The sequence below is a fragment of the Pan paniscus genome, chromosome 5, assembly GCF_029289425.2.
Source record: "Pan paniscus chromosome 5, NHGRI_mPanPan1-v2.0_pri, whole genome shotgun sequence".
Classification (NCBI taxonomy): domain Eukaryota; kingdom Metazoa; phylum Chordata; class Mammalia; order Primates; family Hominidae; genus Pan; species Pan paniscus.
The window spans coordinates 58,092,240-58,108,967 of record NC_073254.2 but is presented as its reverse complement, the minus strand read 5'-3'; the positions used below and the strand labels follow the sequence as shown (position 1 = coordinate 58,108,967).

At 41.9% G+C, this 16,728-nt stretch overlaps 1 protein-coding gene across 3 annotated transcripts in view; it reads right to left on the bottom strand.

The window, feature by feature from the left end:
- The window catches only part of POLH (DNA polymerase eta), a 42,466-nt gene that overhangs the window by 9,731 nt on the left and 16,007 nt on the right, over positions 1-16,728 (bottom strand). For all 3 annotated transcript variants that reach the window (XM_034962157.3, XM_063604910.1, XM_034962159.3), the window contains 6 exons: positions 12,910-13,079; positions 9,674-9,777; positions 6,769-6,888; positions 6,042-6,165; positions 5,461-5,526; positions 53-222 (listed from right to left, as the gene is read on the bottom strand). In XM_034962157.3, the coding sequence (XP_034818048.1) occupies positions 53-222; positions 5,461-5,526; positions 6,042-6,165; positions 6,769-6,888; positions 9,674-9,777; positions 12,910-13,079 (754 nt within the window). The remainder of the gene's footprint in view (positions 1-52; positions 223-5,460; positions 5,527-6,041; positions 6,166-6,768; positions 6,889-9,673; positions 9,778-12,909; positions 13,080-16,728) is intronic.

Here is a 16,728-nt window from a genome sequence, read left to right as displayed (position 1 = left end):
AGAGCTAAGAATCATCATCTATTCTGAGAAGATGAGCTAGAAAAGAACTCACCATTCTGTCTGGATTCCAGAAGTATTACAGTTCTTGATGACAGTAAATGCATCATGGCTCATCTTGTGAGCATCATAGCGGGTAAGGGCACAGCAGCGGCGCAGGCTGCTGAGGCGTTTGTCTCCTTGTACACGAATGCTCACAACCAGCTGGGTGGCTACCCTGTCATTCTGTGGGTGGGAAAGGATGGAGACCAGAAATAAAGTTATGAGGAGCATCTGAATTCTAGGTACTGAACTGCAGGAGAGGAAATTAAAAGAACCAGGGTGACAATGGTTTGGAAACAGTAGTTTAAAAGTCAAGAATAAAGGTAAACTGAGTTCTGCAAAGAGTAAAGATAAAATATAAAAAATAGAAAGAGGCCAGGCATGGTGGCTCACGCCTGTAATCCCAGCACCTTGGGAGGCTGAGACAGGTGGATCACCTGAAGTCAGGAGTTCGAGACTAGCCTGGCAAACATGGCGAAATCCCATCTCTACTGAAAAATACAAAAAACTAGCCAGTCGTGGTGGCAGGCACCTGTAATCCCAGCTACTCGGGAGGCTGAGACAGGAGAATTGCTTGAACCTGGGAGGCAGAGGTTGCAGTGAGCCAAGATGGTGCCACTGCACTCCAGCCTGGATGACAGAGCAAGACTCTGTCTCAAAAAAAAAAAAAAAAAAAAAAAAAAAAAAAAAAAAAAGAATCTATATGCAACAGAATGCATTTTCTGAATAGAAATCTGATTACATGGTTCCACAAAAAAGTGTTAATGCTATTTCTGGGTGTAAAAAGTAACTGAAGAAGACATAATTTGGATTATGGAACATCGGAGTATCCTAGGATGTTTTGACAGATGATGGGAACGGGACAGCACAAATGAAAATGGGACTCCCCTAAATGTTTTTCATGGTGTCTAAGCAGGAAATTATAACAAATATCTACAATACTAGATACTATTTTGTGACTGAAGGAAGGTTTCAGGTAAGTAATTGTCTGAAAGCAAAGTGGAACTAGGCTTCGAGTCATATCTTTTTTTCTGCCCTGGGGCTCTTATGGTAAACAAACATTCGCCACCAATTCCAGAAGTTTCTACCAACACCTTTTTACAGCTTATCTAGAGAAGATACCATGTAGTGAGCCTGCCTTGAGAGAGCAAGATCATGACTCACTTTTCAGTGAAGTCTGAAGCATCTGAATGCTGTAATCTCAGCAAACTGAGACATAATGGTCAAGAGGCAGAAATATAAGAAGGTGAAAATTCTACATAAGGGACCCCTATCAAAAGATGCTAGTGAGAAGAAGTAGCCCTAAGGCAAACAAGCTAAGAGCAGGAACTACTTTTTGGATAAAAAATACATTTGTACGGATTTATATATCTTGAGGGAATACAAATTAGCAATTATAAAGGAGTCCTTGTTGACCAAAATTATTCAACTATAACTGCATGCCTAGACAGTGCCTAGAGATGCAGGAGAGAACAAAATAAAGTCCAGGTCCTCATGGATCCTATGTTGTAGTAGGAACTATAGATAATAAAAAATAGACATGTAACAGAAATGACCACAGAGATGAGTGCTATGAAGAAAAGCAGAATAAGGCAGAGAGTGATGGAGGCTGCTGCTGTGATAGGGTAACTAGGGAGGACCTCCTGGAGAATGTAATACATGCACAGAGATTTGAATAAATCAAGGAAGCAAATATTAAGAATATATGAACAAAGAGTCTCCAGGGCAAAGAAACGGGAAGTGCTAAAGTAAGAGCTTACTTAGTGTGTTAGATAAAGGGAAGGAGGCCAGTGAAGTGGAGACTAGAATAAGTGAGGGGAAGATAAGAGATGGGGTCAGAGAAGTAGCAAGAAATTAGATTATATTTGGCTTTATAGAATTACTTTTAAAAAATTCCTTAATATGCCTTAAGTGTGAAGGGAAACCACTGGAATGTTTTAAACAGTGAAGTGATAGGATCTGCTATGTCCTGAATTATTTTTGGCATAAAGTCCTTTGACGCTTAAAGGATAGATTTTCAGGGATCCCCACTGGATACAAAGTGGGAAGAAAAGGCTAGGCACAGTGGCTCATGCCTGTACTCCCAGCACTGTGGGAGGCTAAGGCAGGAGGATTACTTGAGCCCAGGAGGTTGAGGCTACAAGGCTGCAGTGAGCTAAGGTTGTGTTACTGTGCTCCAGCACGGATGACAGCCAAGACCCTGTCTCTTAGGAAAAAAAAGTGGAAAGAAAGGCCCCAGGGACATACAGAGAGATGAGAAACAAGTGCCACCTAGTGGGCAAAAGCGGAAAAGGGCGATAACGCAACTGGATCAAATCCCTCTTTATGATGCCTACCAAAGGAACAAACATTTACCACCTATTCCAGCTAAAAAGGAGCAACGAGCAGTTTTGGACTATTCTTGACATGTACAGTTGACTTGTAGAACTCCAAGACATTTCAAAAGAAGAGGATGCATCAAACAATACCATTAGGAAAGTGAGAAGAAAACCCACAGAATGGGAGAAAATATTTGCAAATCACGTATCTGACAAGGGACATGTTAAAACTCAATAATAAAGAGACAACCCAATTTTAAAAAGGGAAGAGGATTTTTGTTTTTTCTTTTTATTTTTGAGGTGGAGCTTTGCTCTTGTTGCCCATGCTGGAGTGCAATGGCGCAATCTCGGCTCACTGCAACCTCCACCTCCAGGTTCAAGCGATTCTCTTGCCTCAGCCTCCTGCGTAGCTGGGATTACAGGTGCCCGCCACCACGCCCAGCTAATTTTTGTATTTTTAGTAGAGACAGGGTTTCGCCATGTTGGCCAGGCTACCCTCGAACTCCTGACCTCAGGTGATCCGCCCACCTCGGCCTCCAAAAATTTGAGCCACCACGCCCGGCCCAGGAAGAGGATTTCAACAAACATTTCCCCAAAGATATACAAATGTCCAACAAGCACATGAAAAGATTATCAGAGAATGTAAGCCAAACCATAATGAGATACCATTTCACACCCACTAGAATGGCTAAAATTTAAAAAGTCAGTAACAAGGATGTGGAAAAATTGGAACCCTCTTACATTGATGGTAAGGATGTGAAATGGTGTAGCCACTGTGGAAAACAGTCTGGCGATTCCTCAAAATGCTAAACATAGAGTTACCATATGACCCAGAAATTATACTCCAAGGTATATGCTGAAAAGAAAACAGGTGTCTACACAAAAACTTGTAGATGAATGTTCATATCAACATTATTCATAATAGCCAAAAGTGGAAATATACTCAAATGTCCATTCACTAATAAGTAGATAAGCAACATATGGTATATATTAATACAATAGAATATTATTCAGCCATAAAAAGGTGTCAGTCCTGGCCGGGCGTGGTGGCTCACGCCTGTAATCCCAGCACTTTTGGATGCTGAGGCAGGAGGATCACAAGGTCATGAGATTGAGACCACCCTGGCCAACATGGTGAAACCCTATCTCTACTAAAAATACAAAAATTAGCTGGGCGTGGTGGCGCGTGCCTATAATCCCAGCTACTCGGGAGGCTAAGGCAGCAGAATCACTTGAACTCGAGAGGCGGATGTTGCAGTGAGCCGAGACTGCACTACTGCACTCTGGCCTGGTGACAGAGTGAGACTCCGTCTCAAAAAACAAAAACAAAACAAACAAAAAATGACTAAGTACTGATACATGCTACAATACGGCTGAACCTGAAAACATATTAAGTGAAAGACTTCAAGCCAGTCACAAAAGACCACATATTTTCACAAAAGACCACATTTATATGAAATGTCCAGAACAGTTAAGCAGTGTAGTGGTTGCCTAGGGCTGGGGGGTAGCTGGGAGAGAAATGGGGAGTGACTGGTAATGGGCACAGGATTTCTTTTGGGGGGTGATAAAAATGCTCTAAAATTGTAGAATAGTTGTAGAACTCTGCAATATACTAAAACCACTGAATTATTTTAAATGGGTGAATTTTGTGGTATGTAAAGTATATGTCAATAAAGCTATTTAAAAAGGAGAGAGAAACTGCCGGGTGCGGTGGCTCATGCCTGTAATCCCAGCACTTTGGGAGGCCAAGATGGGCAGATCGCCTGAGGTCAGGAGTTCGAGATCAGCCCAGCCAACATGGTGAAACCCCGTCTCTACTAAAAATAAAAAAATTAGCTGGGTATGGTGGCGGGTACCTGTAATCCCGGTTACTCGGGAGGCTGAGACAGGAGAATCGCTTGAATTTGGGAGGCGGAGGTTGCAGTGAGCCAAGATTGCTCCACTGCACTCCAGCCTGGGCGATAGAGCGAAACTCAGTCTCAAAAAAAAAAAGGAGAGAAACTAATCGTCAGATGTCTTTAACATTAGAAAGAAAAATGTACAATGCTCAGAATTTTTTTTTTTAAGTCAAATATACAGAGATAGAGAATAAAACAGTGGTTACCTGGGATGGGGGAGGGGAGGAGGAAATGGGGAGATGTAAGTAAAAGGATATAAAGTAGCAGACACGTAGGGTGAACAAGTCTATTGAGCTAATGTACAAGTGAGGACTATAGTTAATAAAATTCTATTAGAGATTTTAAGTAGATTTTAACTACTTTTTTTTTTTACAAAAAAGTATGTGAAATGATAGATACGTTAATTTGCTACACTATAGTAACCATTTCACTATATGTATCCCGTAGCATCATGTTGTAAACATCAAATATACACAATAAAATGTGCTTAAAACTGCCACTACTGGCTGGGCGTGGTGGCTTATGTCTGTAATCCCAACACTTTGGGAGGCTGAGGTGGGCGGATCACCTGAGGTGAGGCATTCAAGACCAGCCTGGCCAATATGGTAGAACCCCGTCTCTACTGAAAATACAAAACAAAAAATTAGCCGGGTGTGGTGGTGTGTGCCTGTAATCCTAGCTACTTGGGAAGGTGAGGCAGGAGAATCACTTGAACCCGGAGGCGGAGGTTGCAGTGAGCCAAGATCATGCCACTGCACTCCAGCCTGGGCAACAAGAGGGAAAACTCTATGTCTCAAAAAAAAATTAGAAAATTAAAAAATTTAAAAAGATTTCTTAAAATTTCCTTGGCTGGAGTTCAAGACCAGCCTGAGCAACCTAGCAAGACCCTGTCTCTACAAAAAATAAAAAAATTTAGCCAGTTGTAGTGGCATGCACCTGTAGTCCCAGCTACTCAGGAGGCTGAGTTGGGAGGAGAGCTTGAGCCTAGGAGGTAGAGGTTGCAGTGAGCCATGATTGTGCCAGTGTACTCAGCCTGGGAGACAGAGTGAGACCATGTCTCAAAAAAAAAAAAAGAAAGAAAGAAAGAAAACGGATATTTCCTACGCTAATACTTTTTTCTGTCTTTGTTCCTGCTCCATAAGGTAAAGAGCAGCTGATATGTAAATTGCAAAGCCCACCCCAGGAATAAAGAAAGAAAATCTTACATCATTTCGGTCTTTAGTCAGTCTCTCCTCTAGTTCCTGGGCTAATTGCAACAGCCACCATTGTACCTAAAAAAGTATTGAGACTTTAATCTTTCATTTAAACACTCGAAGTCTATTAAGAACTAGATGGTGTTATTTGTTCTTTTTTTTCTCCCAAACAGAATTGTGCACCAAAGACTCCCCATAATCAAAGGATCACCAGATCATAGAAATGTTCCCAGTCCTTCTGTCCTGCCCTAGCTCAAGCCTTTCATTTTCTTTTCATGCTTGTTTGCCATCAGGTGACTTTCAAGCATGTTCCAGCTCTGAGAAAAAGACAAGACCCAAACTTGAAGCATAATATCCTAGGCTTTCCAAGTCTCCATCTACTAAACAAATGAGAAATTCCATTTTATTTCGATAGACAAAAGAGAAAAAAGTAATAATCATAAACTAGTCAATTTTCAACCCAAGGACAGAACATCTGTTTTCTTCATACTTTATAAAGGTCTCCTCTAACCTATTAAACCTTCCACAGCTACCAAAACCTACCCACTGACCCCTTTAAAAGAGGTAGTGTTCTGTCAAGAATGCCAGCTTACCTGTTCCCGAGTAGCAAGAGCTGTTTTTCCTGGGAAGTTCTTACTACAGCCAATGGTTTTGGGTAGTTGCCTGGGTTTAACTGGATCATGTTCAATCCCTCGGCACATGGCATATAGCCAAGACCTAATAAGACCAGCAAAAAACGTTAAGGTGAAATTAAATGATTATTCTTGTTAAAACAAAACCAAATAACTATATTATATTGCCCTTTTATCTTTTTCATGAAAAAGGAAAACCTTGTCCAAAATTTAGTGTACCGGACCTCTGACAAAACCCCTGCCCTTCTCAGTGAATTCCAGTGCAATATATGGACAATGAGAACACTGGTTCTGTTTTCTAAAGCCAAGTCATCATTTGTATTTTTGGAAAAATGCCAAGCAAGCCACTGATTCATATCCCAAAATGTGTGTGTGCTTGCTAGGGCATTAAACACAAGGATTTTAAGAGAATATAGCATCTCAGCATGCATGAATGATGTAATTAGTATATACTCAGGCATCAAAGTAACAAATCTTATCTATCAACCACCTAGGTACATGGAAAAAACTACTCTAGACTGATGGGCCATAGTGACCCAAGATATTGAAGCAAGAAGAACCAGTGAAATAATCTCAAGAAACAAATGTTAACCTAAAGATAGGTCTGGATTTTACTAGATGGTTTTGTCTATATTTGAATATAGCATCTCCATAAAGGTTATGATTAAAAAAAAAATGAATCACTTACCCATTCTTCTCCCCAAAATGACTCTGGAGCTGTGATTCAGTGAACTGGGTCAGTTCACCCATGTATTCTATCCCTAGGATCTCAATGACAGAGGCCCCTAGCTTTCCTCCAAGACTACGGCTGATAACAAAGGAGACAAAGAATTGATAGGTCACATCATAACTATCTAATTAGCAGCAAACATAAGATATTCTACTTTGTAAGTAGCTCTCCAAAAGGTTCAGGACAAATGAGAGCATATATTCTGGGAATTCAGTTACTCTGGGAGTTAGAATTTGAGAAGAAGATTAAAAATAACATAACCAAAAGGTTAAAGTCCTTGATTAACTATCAAGTAAACTGTATATAAAACATTCAATTGTACAACACCTGCTGTCCTGTTTGGGGATTAAAATCCCAAACACAAAATAAATCCCTTCCGTGGCTAAAACTTTACTTAAGAATATATAATCTGGCCAGGCACAATGGCTCACACCTATGATCCCACTTTGGGAGGCCAAGGCGGGAAGATTGCTTGAGTCCAGGAGTTTGAGACCAGCCTGGACAACAAAGTAAGACCCTAACTCTACAAAAAAAAATTAAGGCCAGGTGCAGTGGCTCACTCCTGTAGCCCCAGCACTTGGGAGGCCGAAGCGAGTGGATCACCTGAGCCCAGGAGTTTGAGAACAGTCTGAATAACATGGCGAAACCCTGTCTCAACAAAAAAAATACAAAAAAATTAGTCAGGTGTGGTAGTATGTAGCTGTAGTCCCAGCTACTTGGGAGGCTGAGGTGGGAGGATCACTTGAGCCCAGGAGGCAGAGGTTACAGTGAGCCGAGATTGTGCCACTGTACTCCAGCAAATTAACTGGGCATGGTGGCATGTGCCTGTGCTCCCAGCTACTTGGGAGGCTGAGGCAGGAGGATTGCTGGAGCCCAGGAGGTTAAGGCTGCAGTGAGCTCTTAATTGTGCCACTGCACTCCAGCCTGGGAGACAGAGCAAGACTCTGTTTCAAAAAAAAAAAAAAAGGAATACATAACCTAAATATAAACAGTCAGCTGGGCACAGTGGCTCATGCCTGTAATCCCAGCACTTTAGGAGGCCAAGGCAGGCGGATCATTGGAGGCCAGGAGTTTGAGACTAGCCTGGCCAAAATAGTAAAACCTCATCTCTCCTAAAAATACAAAAATTAGTCAGGCGTGGTGGCATGCAGCTGTGGTCCCAGCTACTGGGGAGGCTGAGGCAGGAGAATCGCTTGAACCCAGGAGGTGGAGGCTACAGTGAGCCAAGATCACGCCACTGCACTCCAGCCTGGGCAACAGAGCAAGACTTGTCTCAAAAAAAAAAGTCAAAATTCTTTAGCCCAGCCTTTGAGGCTCCCTGTAATCTGTCTTTAAACCATCTTTTCAGTCTATTTCCATTATCTTCCTCAATATGGTGCAGCTAAACTACTTTAGGTCCCAGTTCACTGAAAATATCTCATACTTTCCCTTCTTTGTGCTAAAAAGTTCTCCAAATCAGTACTGCTTTGCTGTTTTTGTCTGACTCTCCAAATTTTGCCAAATCTCAAAACAAAATCCCATGCCTTTTTATAAATCCATCTCCAAATACTCCCTTCTTTTGTGAAGTTTGTTCTACTGCACAATTCATTTATCAATTATGCAGTCTTATGACAGCACTTTTACTATTGCTTTTTACCTTGTCCTTTCTACAATATTATAAGTCCTTGTCAAGGCCACACAACTGGTAGGCACAACCTGTTCATTTGACTTGGCTTCTTCTCTAATGCCTACTTTGAGAGCTGAAATTCAGCAGCCCTGAACACCTTGATATGCTATTAGAGGAAAGAAAAGAAGTAAAATTCCTATTTGTTACTTAATAACAGACTTAAAAAAGTCTAGCGGGAAGTTAAACATTTAGCTAAAACTTGGTTTATTTATTTTTTTTTATATATTTTTAAGACGGAGTCTTGCTCTTGTCACCCAGGCTGGAGTGCAAGGGCGCCATTTTGGCTCACTGCAACCTCCGCCTCTTGGGTTCAAGTGATTCTCCTGCCTCAGCCTCCCGAGTAGCTAGGATTACAGGCACCCGCCACCACGCTCAGCTAATTTTTGTATTTTTAGTAGAGACAGGGTTTCACCACGTTGGCCAGGCTGGTCTCGAACTCCTGACTTCAGGTGATCCACCTGCCTCGCCTCCCAAAGTGCTGGGATTACAGGCGTGAGCCACCGCACCCGGCCTATTTATTTATTTTTTATAGAGATGGGGTCTCGCTATGTTGCTTAGACTGGTTTTGACCTCCTGGGCTCAAGCGATCCACCCACCCTGGCCTACCAAAAGTGCTGGGACTATAGGTGTGAGCCACCACACCTGGCTCATTTTTTTTAAATTCAGGATTAAGTATCTGCCACAGATAACCCAGAATTGAAGGTTCAATAAAAGTCTCAGCGTGGCTGGACGCAGTGGCTCACGCCTGTAATCCCAACACTTTGGGAGGCTGAGGAGGGCAAATCACCTGAGGTCAAGAGTTTGAGATTTGCCTGGCCAACATGGTGAAACCCTGTCTCTACTAAAATTACAAAAATTAGCCAGGCATGGTGGTGGGCGCCTGTAATTCCAGCTACTCAGGAGCCTGAGACAGGAGAATTGCTTGAACCTGGGAGGTGGAGGTTGCAGGGAGCTGACACCGTGCCATTGCACTCTAGCGTAGGCAACAAGAGTGAAACTCTGTCTCAAAAAATAAATAAATAAATAAAAATAAAAGTCTCAGCGTGTGTTTCAAAATGTTCTGTGTTGTTTTCCTTCTAACTGCCTGGTATGTATTTCCCCTGGCTCCAGTCCTTAATTAGTAACACAAGAAACTACAACCAGAGAGTTTCTACACATGGATAGAAGTGAAATTTAACGTGCTGCCTGAATACTTACATTTTGCGAATGGGCATTTGGCTGAAGAGCTGTGGGACTGACCCATGTGAAACCAGGGTTTGGCGGTTGGGCTTGTTTAGTCCACAGGCCAGTTTTGCCAGGACCTGGAAGCATGCAAAGTATAAAAACCTCATTACTGTCAACCCATCAAAGTTGGTGAATATAAACATACACATAACATACACACACACAGAGCTTAATAGCTGTAACTAATGGTTTCTACATTAAAACCAAAAATAAAACCAGAAACTCAAGACATCTCTAAAACTTGGTATCCCACAACATCCCCAGTGGGAAACATGACGCAATATCATTATCCTCACTGTTCTTCCCACATCTCTCCCATTCTGTTTTCCTCTAGTCATTTTTTCCTTCCCATCTATTCCTACTTCAAGAGGTTTGAAAAGTAGAAACTGCAGGAGAAACTCGAGCAAGATGCATTTCTCAGTATGTCTATATAAAAATGCTGAAACATACTTGTTTTACCCTATCCCATTTACATTTCTTGATTAATAGTTGGTCCATTTTGAGTCCCCAATTTAACACAAATTATCGTAATATAGTATCTGTTATAGAGATTGGGCTCAAAACCACCCTCCAATAACAAACACCTTCTTATAAATAGCACTTAAAAATGAAAAAGCTTAAATCCTTGAGAACTCTTTTTTTTTTTTTTTGAGACAGAGTCTTGCTCTGTCACCAGGCTGGAGGGCAGTGGCGTGATCTTGGCTCACTGCAACCGCCCCCGCACCGAGTTCACACAATTCTCCTGCCTCAGCCTTCCAAGTAGCTGGGACTACAGGTGTGCGCCACCATGTCCAGCTAATTTTTGTATTTTTGGTAGATACGGGGTTTCACCATGTTGGCCAGGATGGCCTTGAGATCTGTCGACCCGCCTCAGCCTCCCAAGAGAACTCTTTTTCTTTTTTTTTTTTGAGACAGAGTTTCACTCTTGTTGCCCAGCCTGGAGTACAATGGCATGATCTCAGTTCACTGCAACCTCCACCTCCTGGGTTCAAGTAATTCTCCTGCCTCAGCCTCCTGAGTAGCTGGGATTACAGGCATGAGCCACCATGCCCAGCTAATTTTGTATTTTTAGTAGAGATGGAGTTTCTCCATATTGGTCAGGCTGGTCTTGAACTCCCAACCTCAGGTGATCCACCAGCCTCGGGATCCCAAAGTGCTGGGATTACAGGTGTGAGCCACCACACTCGGCCAAGAGAAATCTTTTCTAAGAGTAAAAGCACTTCAATGGTATCATTTTGCAAATTATAAAAATATAATTTTTAATTTTTTAATATAATTTAAAAATTATATTTGTATGTTTTAAAATATAAAATTATTAAATTCATTAGAGAGATTTGTTAAGAACTTCTACTAGGCAACATTTAGTCTGGTTTAAATTACATTGAAGTTATTGTTTCCTTTCCCTTCATCCAACTAGGAAAAAAAAAAAACACCAAAAAAATTCAGATGGGTAGTTTGGCAACTTTCCTTGTATTGAAGGGAGGCGGAGAAGGTATCAACCAGGGATAATCAGCCACTGCCCAATTACTGAGCTTTGGTCAGAAGGGGATGAAAGTCCTGGGCTCTTGCTACACTTTATTCATAATTAATCAGAAAACCAGTTATTCTGCTCCTGGATTGTTGAGAATTGTCTGTGTACCCTAAATTAAAATAGTGGTCTAAATTAATAAAATTGTATTATTCCTTTTATTGCTCTCATAAGAAAACAGGGAATAGGCAAAAGCATAAAATACCCAGGCAATTCCACATAACAAGATAATACAAAAATATTCAGCACGTGGCCGGGCGCGGTGGCTCATGCCTGTAATCCCAGCACTTTGGGAGGCCGAGGTGGGTGAATCACTTGAGGTCAGGAGTTCCAGACCAGCCTGGCCAATATGGTGAAACCCTGTCTCCAGTAAAAATACAAAAATTAGCCAGGCATGGTGGTGTGCACCTGTAATCCCAGCTACTCGGGAGGCTGAGGCAGGAGAATCACCTGAACCCGGGAGGCGGAGGCTGCAGTGAGCTGAGATTGGGCCACTGAACTCCAGCCTGGGCAACAGGGCGAGACTCCATCTCAAAAAAAAAAAAAAAAAAAAATTCAGCAAGTGAAAATAAAAGAAATACATTAATGTATGTAAGTGCAAAGACTAGCCTCCTTTTTCCAACAAACAGTTCAGTCATTAAGGAAATACTGTCATCTCTCAATATCTGCAGGGGATTGGTTCTAAGACCTCCAGTGGATACCAAAACCCCAAGTCCTGTATATAAAATGATCAAGTCCCATAATATAAAATGGTGCAGTATTTGCATATAACCTTTGTATATCCTTCTGTATACTTTAAATCATCTCTAATTTCTTATAACACCTATAACGTACAATGTAAATGCTATATAAATTGTTCTTATAGTGTATGGTTTTTCTTTTTTCTTTTTTTTTTTTTTGAGACGGAGTCTTTGCTCTGTCGCCCAGGCTGGCGTGCAGTGGCACAACTTGGCTCACTGGAACCTCCACCTCCCAGGTTAAAGCAATTCTCCTGCCTCAGCCTCCCGGGTAGCTGGGATTGCAGGTGCACGCCATCACGTCTGGCTAATTTTTTTTTTTTTGTATTTTTAGTAGAGATGGTGTTTTACCATATTGGTCAGGCTGGTCTCGAACTCCTGACCTCAGGTGATCCACCTGCCTCAGCCTCCGAAAGTGCTGGGACTACAGGCGTGAGCCCCCATGCCCGGCCTTCACCTTGCTTCTTAGGAAAGTACATATTTAATGTCCATTTCCATGTTAAAGAATTACTTATGCTTTGATTTGGGCCTCAACATGAATTTTAAACAGAAATCCATTCAAAGTACATGTGTAACTTTTTTTTTTTTTTTTTTTTTTTTTTTTTTTTGGTGACAGTCTCACTGTTGCCCAAGCTGAAGTACAGTAGTATGATTTCGGCTCACCGCAGCTTCAACCTCCTGGACTCAGCTGATCCTCCCACCTCAGCCTCCTGAGTAGCTGGGACTGTAGGTGCACACCACCACGCCTGGCTAATTTTTTGTAGAGACTGTGTTTCAACATGTTTCCCAGGCTGCTCTTCAACTCCTGGGCTCACGCGATCCACCCACATAGGCGTGCGAAACTGCACCCGGCCTATGTGTAATAATTTCAATGTCCCACTGTCCCTACTGTATTTGACTAAGGATATCAATGTTTCTCTTTGAAATCTACTATTAGCCTTCACCTTATTGTGTGAAATTCCAGCTGAACACTGAAAACCAGTCTCCCTCTCTATGGCTGCTCTCATTTCCTCCACAATCACTGCTCCCACGGTGAGCTGCAGGTCTGGAGAGGTGAGGTTATCAATCTGAAGAGAATCGAGCCATTGAAATAAGCCTTGTTTTCGCATCCCCTCTGAAATGAATTAAGAACTCACATTTAGACATTTATAAAATTATTTATTTAATTGTGCTATCTAATGTAGAAATGCTTAGCTTACAGGTATTTAGACATATGTTTTCACAAAAAAATGGCAGCCAGCTTAGAAGACCAATTATAAGAGAGCTCAATTTCTCCTTCAGAGTGTTCCCGCAGCTTAGCTTCAGCATAGGCTGAATTTTATAGTGCTAATGTACAACAAATATTTTGTATTAATATCATCTTTCATGAGCAATGATTTTAAAACACATTTTTGGCCAGGCACGGTGGCTCACGCCTGTAATCCCAGCACTGTGGGAGAGCAAGGCGGGTGGATCACCTGAGGTCAGGAATTCAAGACCAGCCTGTCCAACATGGCAAAACTCCGTCTCTACTAAAAATACAAAACTAGCTGGGCATGGTGGTGCAGGCCTGTAACCACAGCTACTCGGGAGGCTGAGGCAGGAGATTCGCTTGAACCCAGGAGGCGGAGGTTGCAGTGAGCCGAGATTGCGCCACTGCACTCCAGCCTGGGCGACAGAGCAAGACTTCATCTCAAAAATAATAAAAATAAAAAAAAAAATGTAAACACATTTATCTCCCCAGTTCTCTTGAATTTTCTTTCTCCTACTATATTTAATCACTTAAACATCTTCTCCAAGAATATTTTTTTCAATTAGAAAATATTCAGAATTAACTCAAGCTTCAATATAAGCTTTAACATTTACATGTTTTTAGAGGTGGATTCCAGCTGAGTAACTTAAAATCCACTCCGAGGCACTAGATTTATTCCCTTGATAAGCTGTTTTAAGTTAGATGTTGCTTGGGACTTAGGACCTTGAAAATATCTTACTCTGAGTACATACAAATCTTTATCCCCAAATGTACACTCTAATCCCTTAGCTCTACCTCCCTACAGAAGAACTTTTCCTGACTCCCTACAGAAGAACTTTTCTTGAATTTTTAATTATGGTTTCCAACTAAACATAACTAAAATCAAACTTTGTCTTCCTTCTCAAATGTTCTTTCCAACCAACTCCCTATTTCTATTAAGGGCTTAAAATCCACATTAATATTGGCTTATTTTCTCTTTCATTCCTCATTATGCAGCCATTTAGTCAACAAAACCTACTTTAAAATATTTCACATATCCACTGCAACCCACCACCCTATTTTATTCAGGTTTTTTCTTTTTTTTTTTTGAGACGAAGTCTCACTCTGTCACCCAGGCTGGAGTGCAGTGGCATGATCTCGCCTCACTGCAAGCTCTGCCTGCCGGGTTCACACCATTCTCCTGCCCCAGCCTCCCGAGTAGCTGGGACTACAGGCGCCTGCCACCACGCCCGGCTAATTTTTTGTATTTTTAGTAGAGATGGGGTTTCACCGTGTCAGCCAGAATGGTCTCGATCTCCTGACCTTGTGATCTGCCCACTTTGGCCTCCCAAAGTGCTGGGATTACAGGCCTGAGCCACCGCGCCCGGCAAGCTCTTACTCCTTAACTCTGTTCTTCTTTCCTTTGCTTAAACACATCTATACTTCAGGGCTTATGGCAAGTTTATCTATTATGAAGTCCTCTCCTTCAACTATTCTAGCTAGCTTTCTAGTACCACATTAAAGTTCTTTACCTTTTATCTGTAATATGAAGTAGACATAATTGCTTTATTTTTTGAGACAGAGTCACACTCCGTCATCCAGGTTGGAGTGCAGTGGCATGATCTTGGCTCACTAATATATACTAGTATACATTATTTTAAATGATGGATGTTTTAATAGTATTCATTGTTCTTAATATGTGCAAGCCTTGGTGTTTCAGGAAAATAGGTAATTAAAAAAAAAAGAAAAATACATGCAAGCCATTGTGCTGAGGAACTTTATTTTATTTATTTAATTATTTATTTTTGAGATAGAATCTCGCTCTGTTGCCCAGGCTGGAGTGCAGTGGAGCGATCTCGGCTCACCACAAGCTTCACCTCCTGGGTCCACGCCATTCTCCTGCCTCAGCCTCCCGAGTCCACGTCATTCTCCTGCCTCAGCCTCCCGAGTAGCTGGGACTACAGTTGCCTGCAACCACGCCCGGCTAATTTTTTTGTATTTTTTTTAGTAGGGATGGGGTTTCACCATGTTAGCCAGGATAGTCTTGATCTTCTGACCTTGTGATCCGCCTGCCTTGGCCTCCCAAAGTGCTGGGATTATAGGCATGAGCCACTGCGCCCGGCCGAGGAACTTTATTTTTAAAAACTATCTTTTGGGCCATGTGTGGTGGTTCACGTCTGTAATCTCAGCACTTTGGGAGGCCAAGGCAGGCAGATCACAAGGTCAGGAGTTTGAGACCAGCCTGACCACCATGGTGAAACCCCATCTCTACTAAAAATACAAATACAAAAATTAGCCAGGCGTGGTGGTGCACACCTGTAATCCCATCTACTCAGGAGGCTGAGACAGGAGAATCACTTGAACCCGGGAGGCGGAGGTTGCAGTGAGCTGAGCGACACTCCACCTCAAAAAAGAAAAAAAAACTAAAAAAAAAAACCTGTCTTTTGGCAGGGCAATCTCTGCCTCCTAAGCTCAAGCGATCCTCCTACCTTGGCCTCCCAAGTAGCTAGGACTACAGGCAGATGCCACCACGCCCAGCTAATTTGTATTTTTTGTAGAGACGGGGTTTCACCATGTCACCAAGGATGGTCTCAAACTCCTGGACTCAAGCAATCCCCCCCCATATGCCCCCCACCTCCCCAGCCCCCAGCCTTGGCCTCACAAAGTGATGGGATTACAGGCGTAAGCCACCATGTATGGCCATAAGAAGTAGAGCATAATTGTTAAAAGAACATTCTGCAGTCAAGCAGGGTTCAAATATTGGCTTCATAACCTACTGACCATGTGACTTTGGACAAGTTACATAATTCTCTAAGCTTCAATTTCCTTGTCTACAAACTGCACTTCATATAGCTGTTATGAGGATTAAAAGATAGTTTATTATTATTTTTTTTTTTTGAGACGGAGTTGCTCTGTTGCCCAGGCTAGAGTGCAGCTCACTGCAACCTCCACCTCCCAGGTTCAAGCAATTATCCTGCCTCAGCCTCCGGAGTAGCTGGGACTACAGCTGTGAACCTCCAGGCCCAGATAATTTTTGTATTTTTAGTAGAGATGGGGTTTCACCATGTTGGCCAGGCTGGTCTTGAACTCCTGACCTCAAGGGCTCCCAAAGTGCTGGGATTACAGGCGTGAGCCACTGTGCCCGGCCAAAAGGTAGTTTTTAAAAATAAAGTTCCTCAGCACAGTGGCTTGCGCATTTTTTTTTCTTTTTTTTAAATTATCTGTTTTCCTGAAATACCAAGGCTTGCACATATTAAGAACAATAAATACTATTAAAACATCCATCATTTAAAACAATTTATACTAGTATATATTAGCTTTGGGAAACAAAAATATGAATAATTTACTGTAATTGTATGACTTTCTGGACCTTTTTAAACAGTTAGAGCTAAATTTTCTCTGCTTTAGATTTTTTTCATCATTGCTTTCCCAGACTGGGTAATGTTGCAATCCTGTGGCAATGTAGATTTTTAAATTTAATCCTTTATCTGTATTAACTGAACAGGACCACAGAAGATAAGTGGAATTCCCTTATTTCCCTACAATGCTTTTT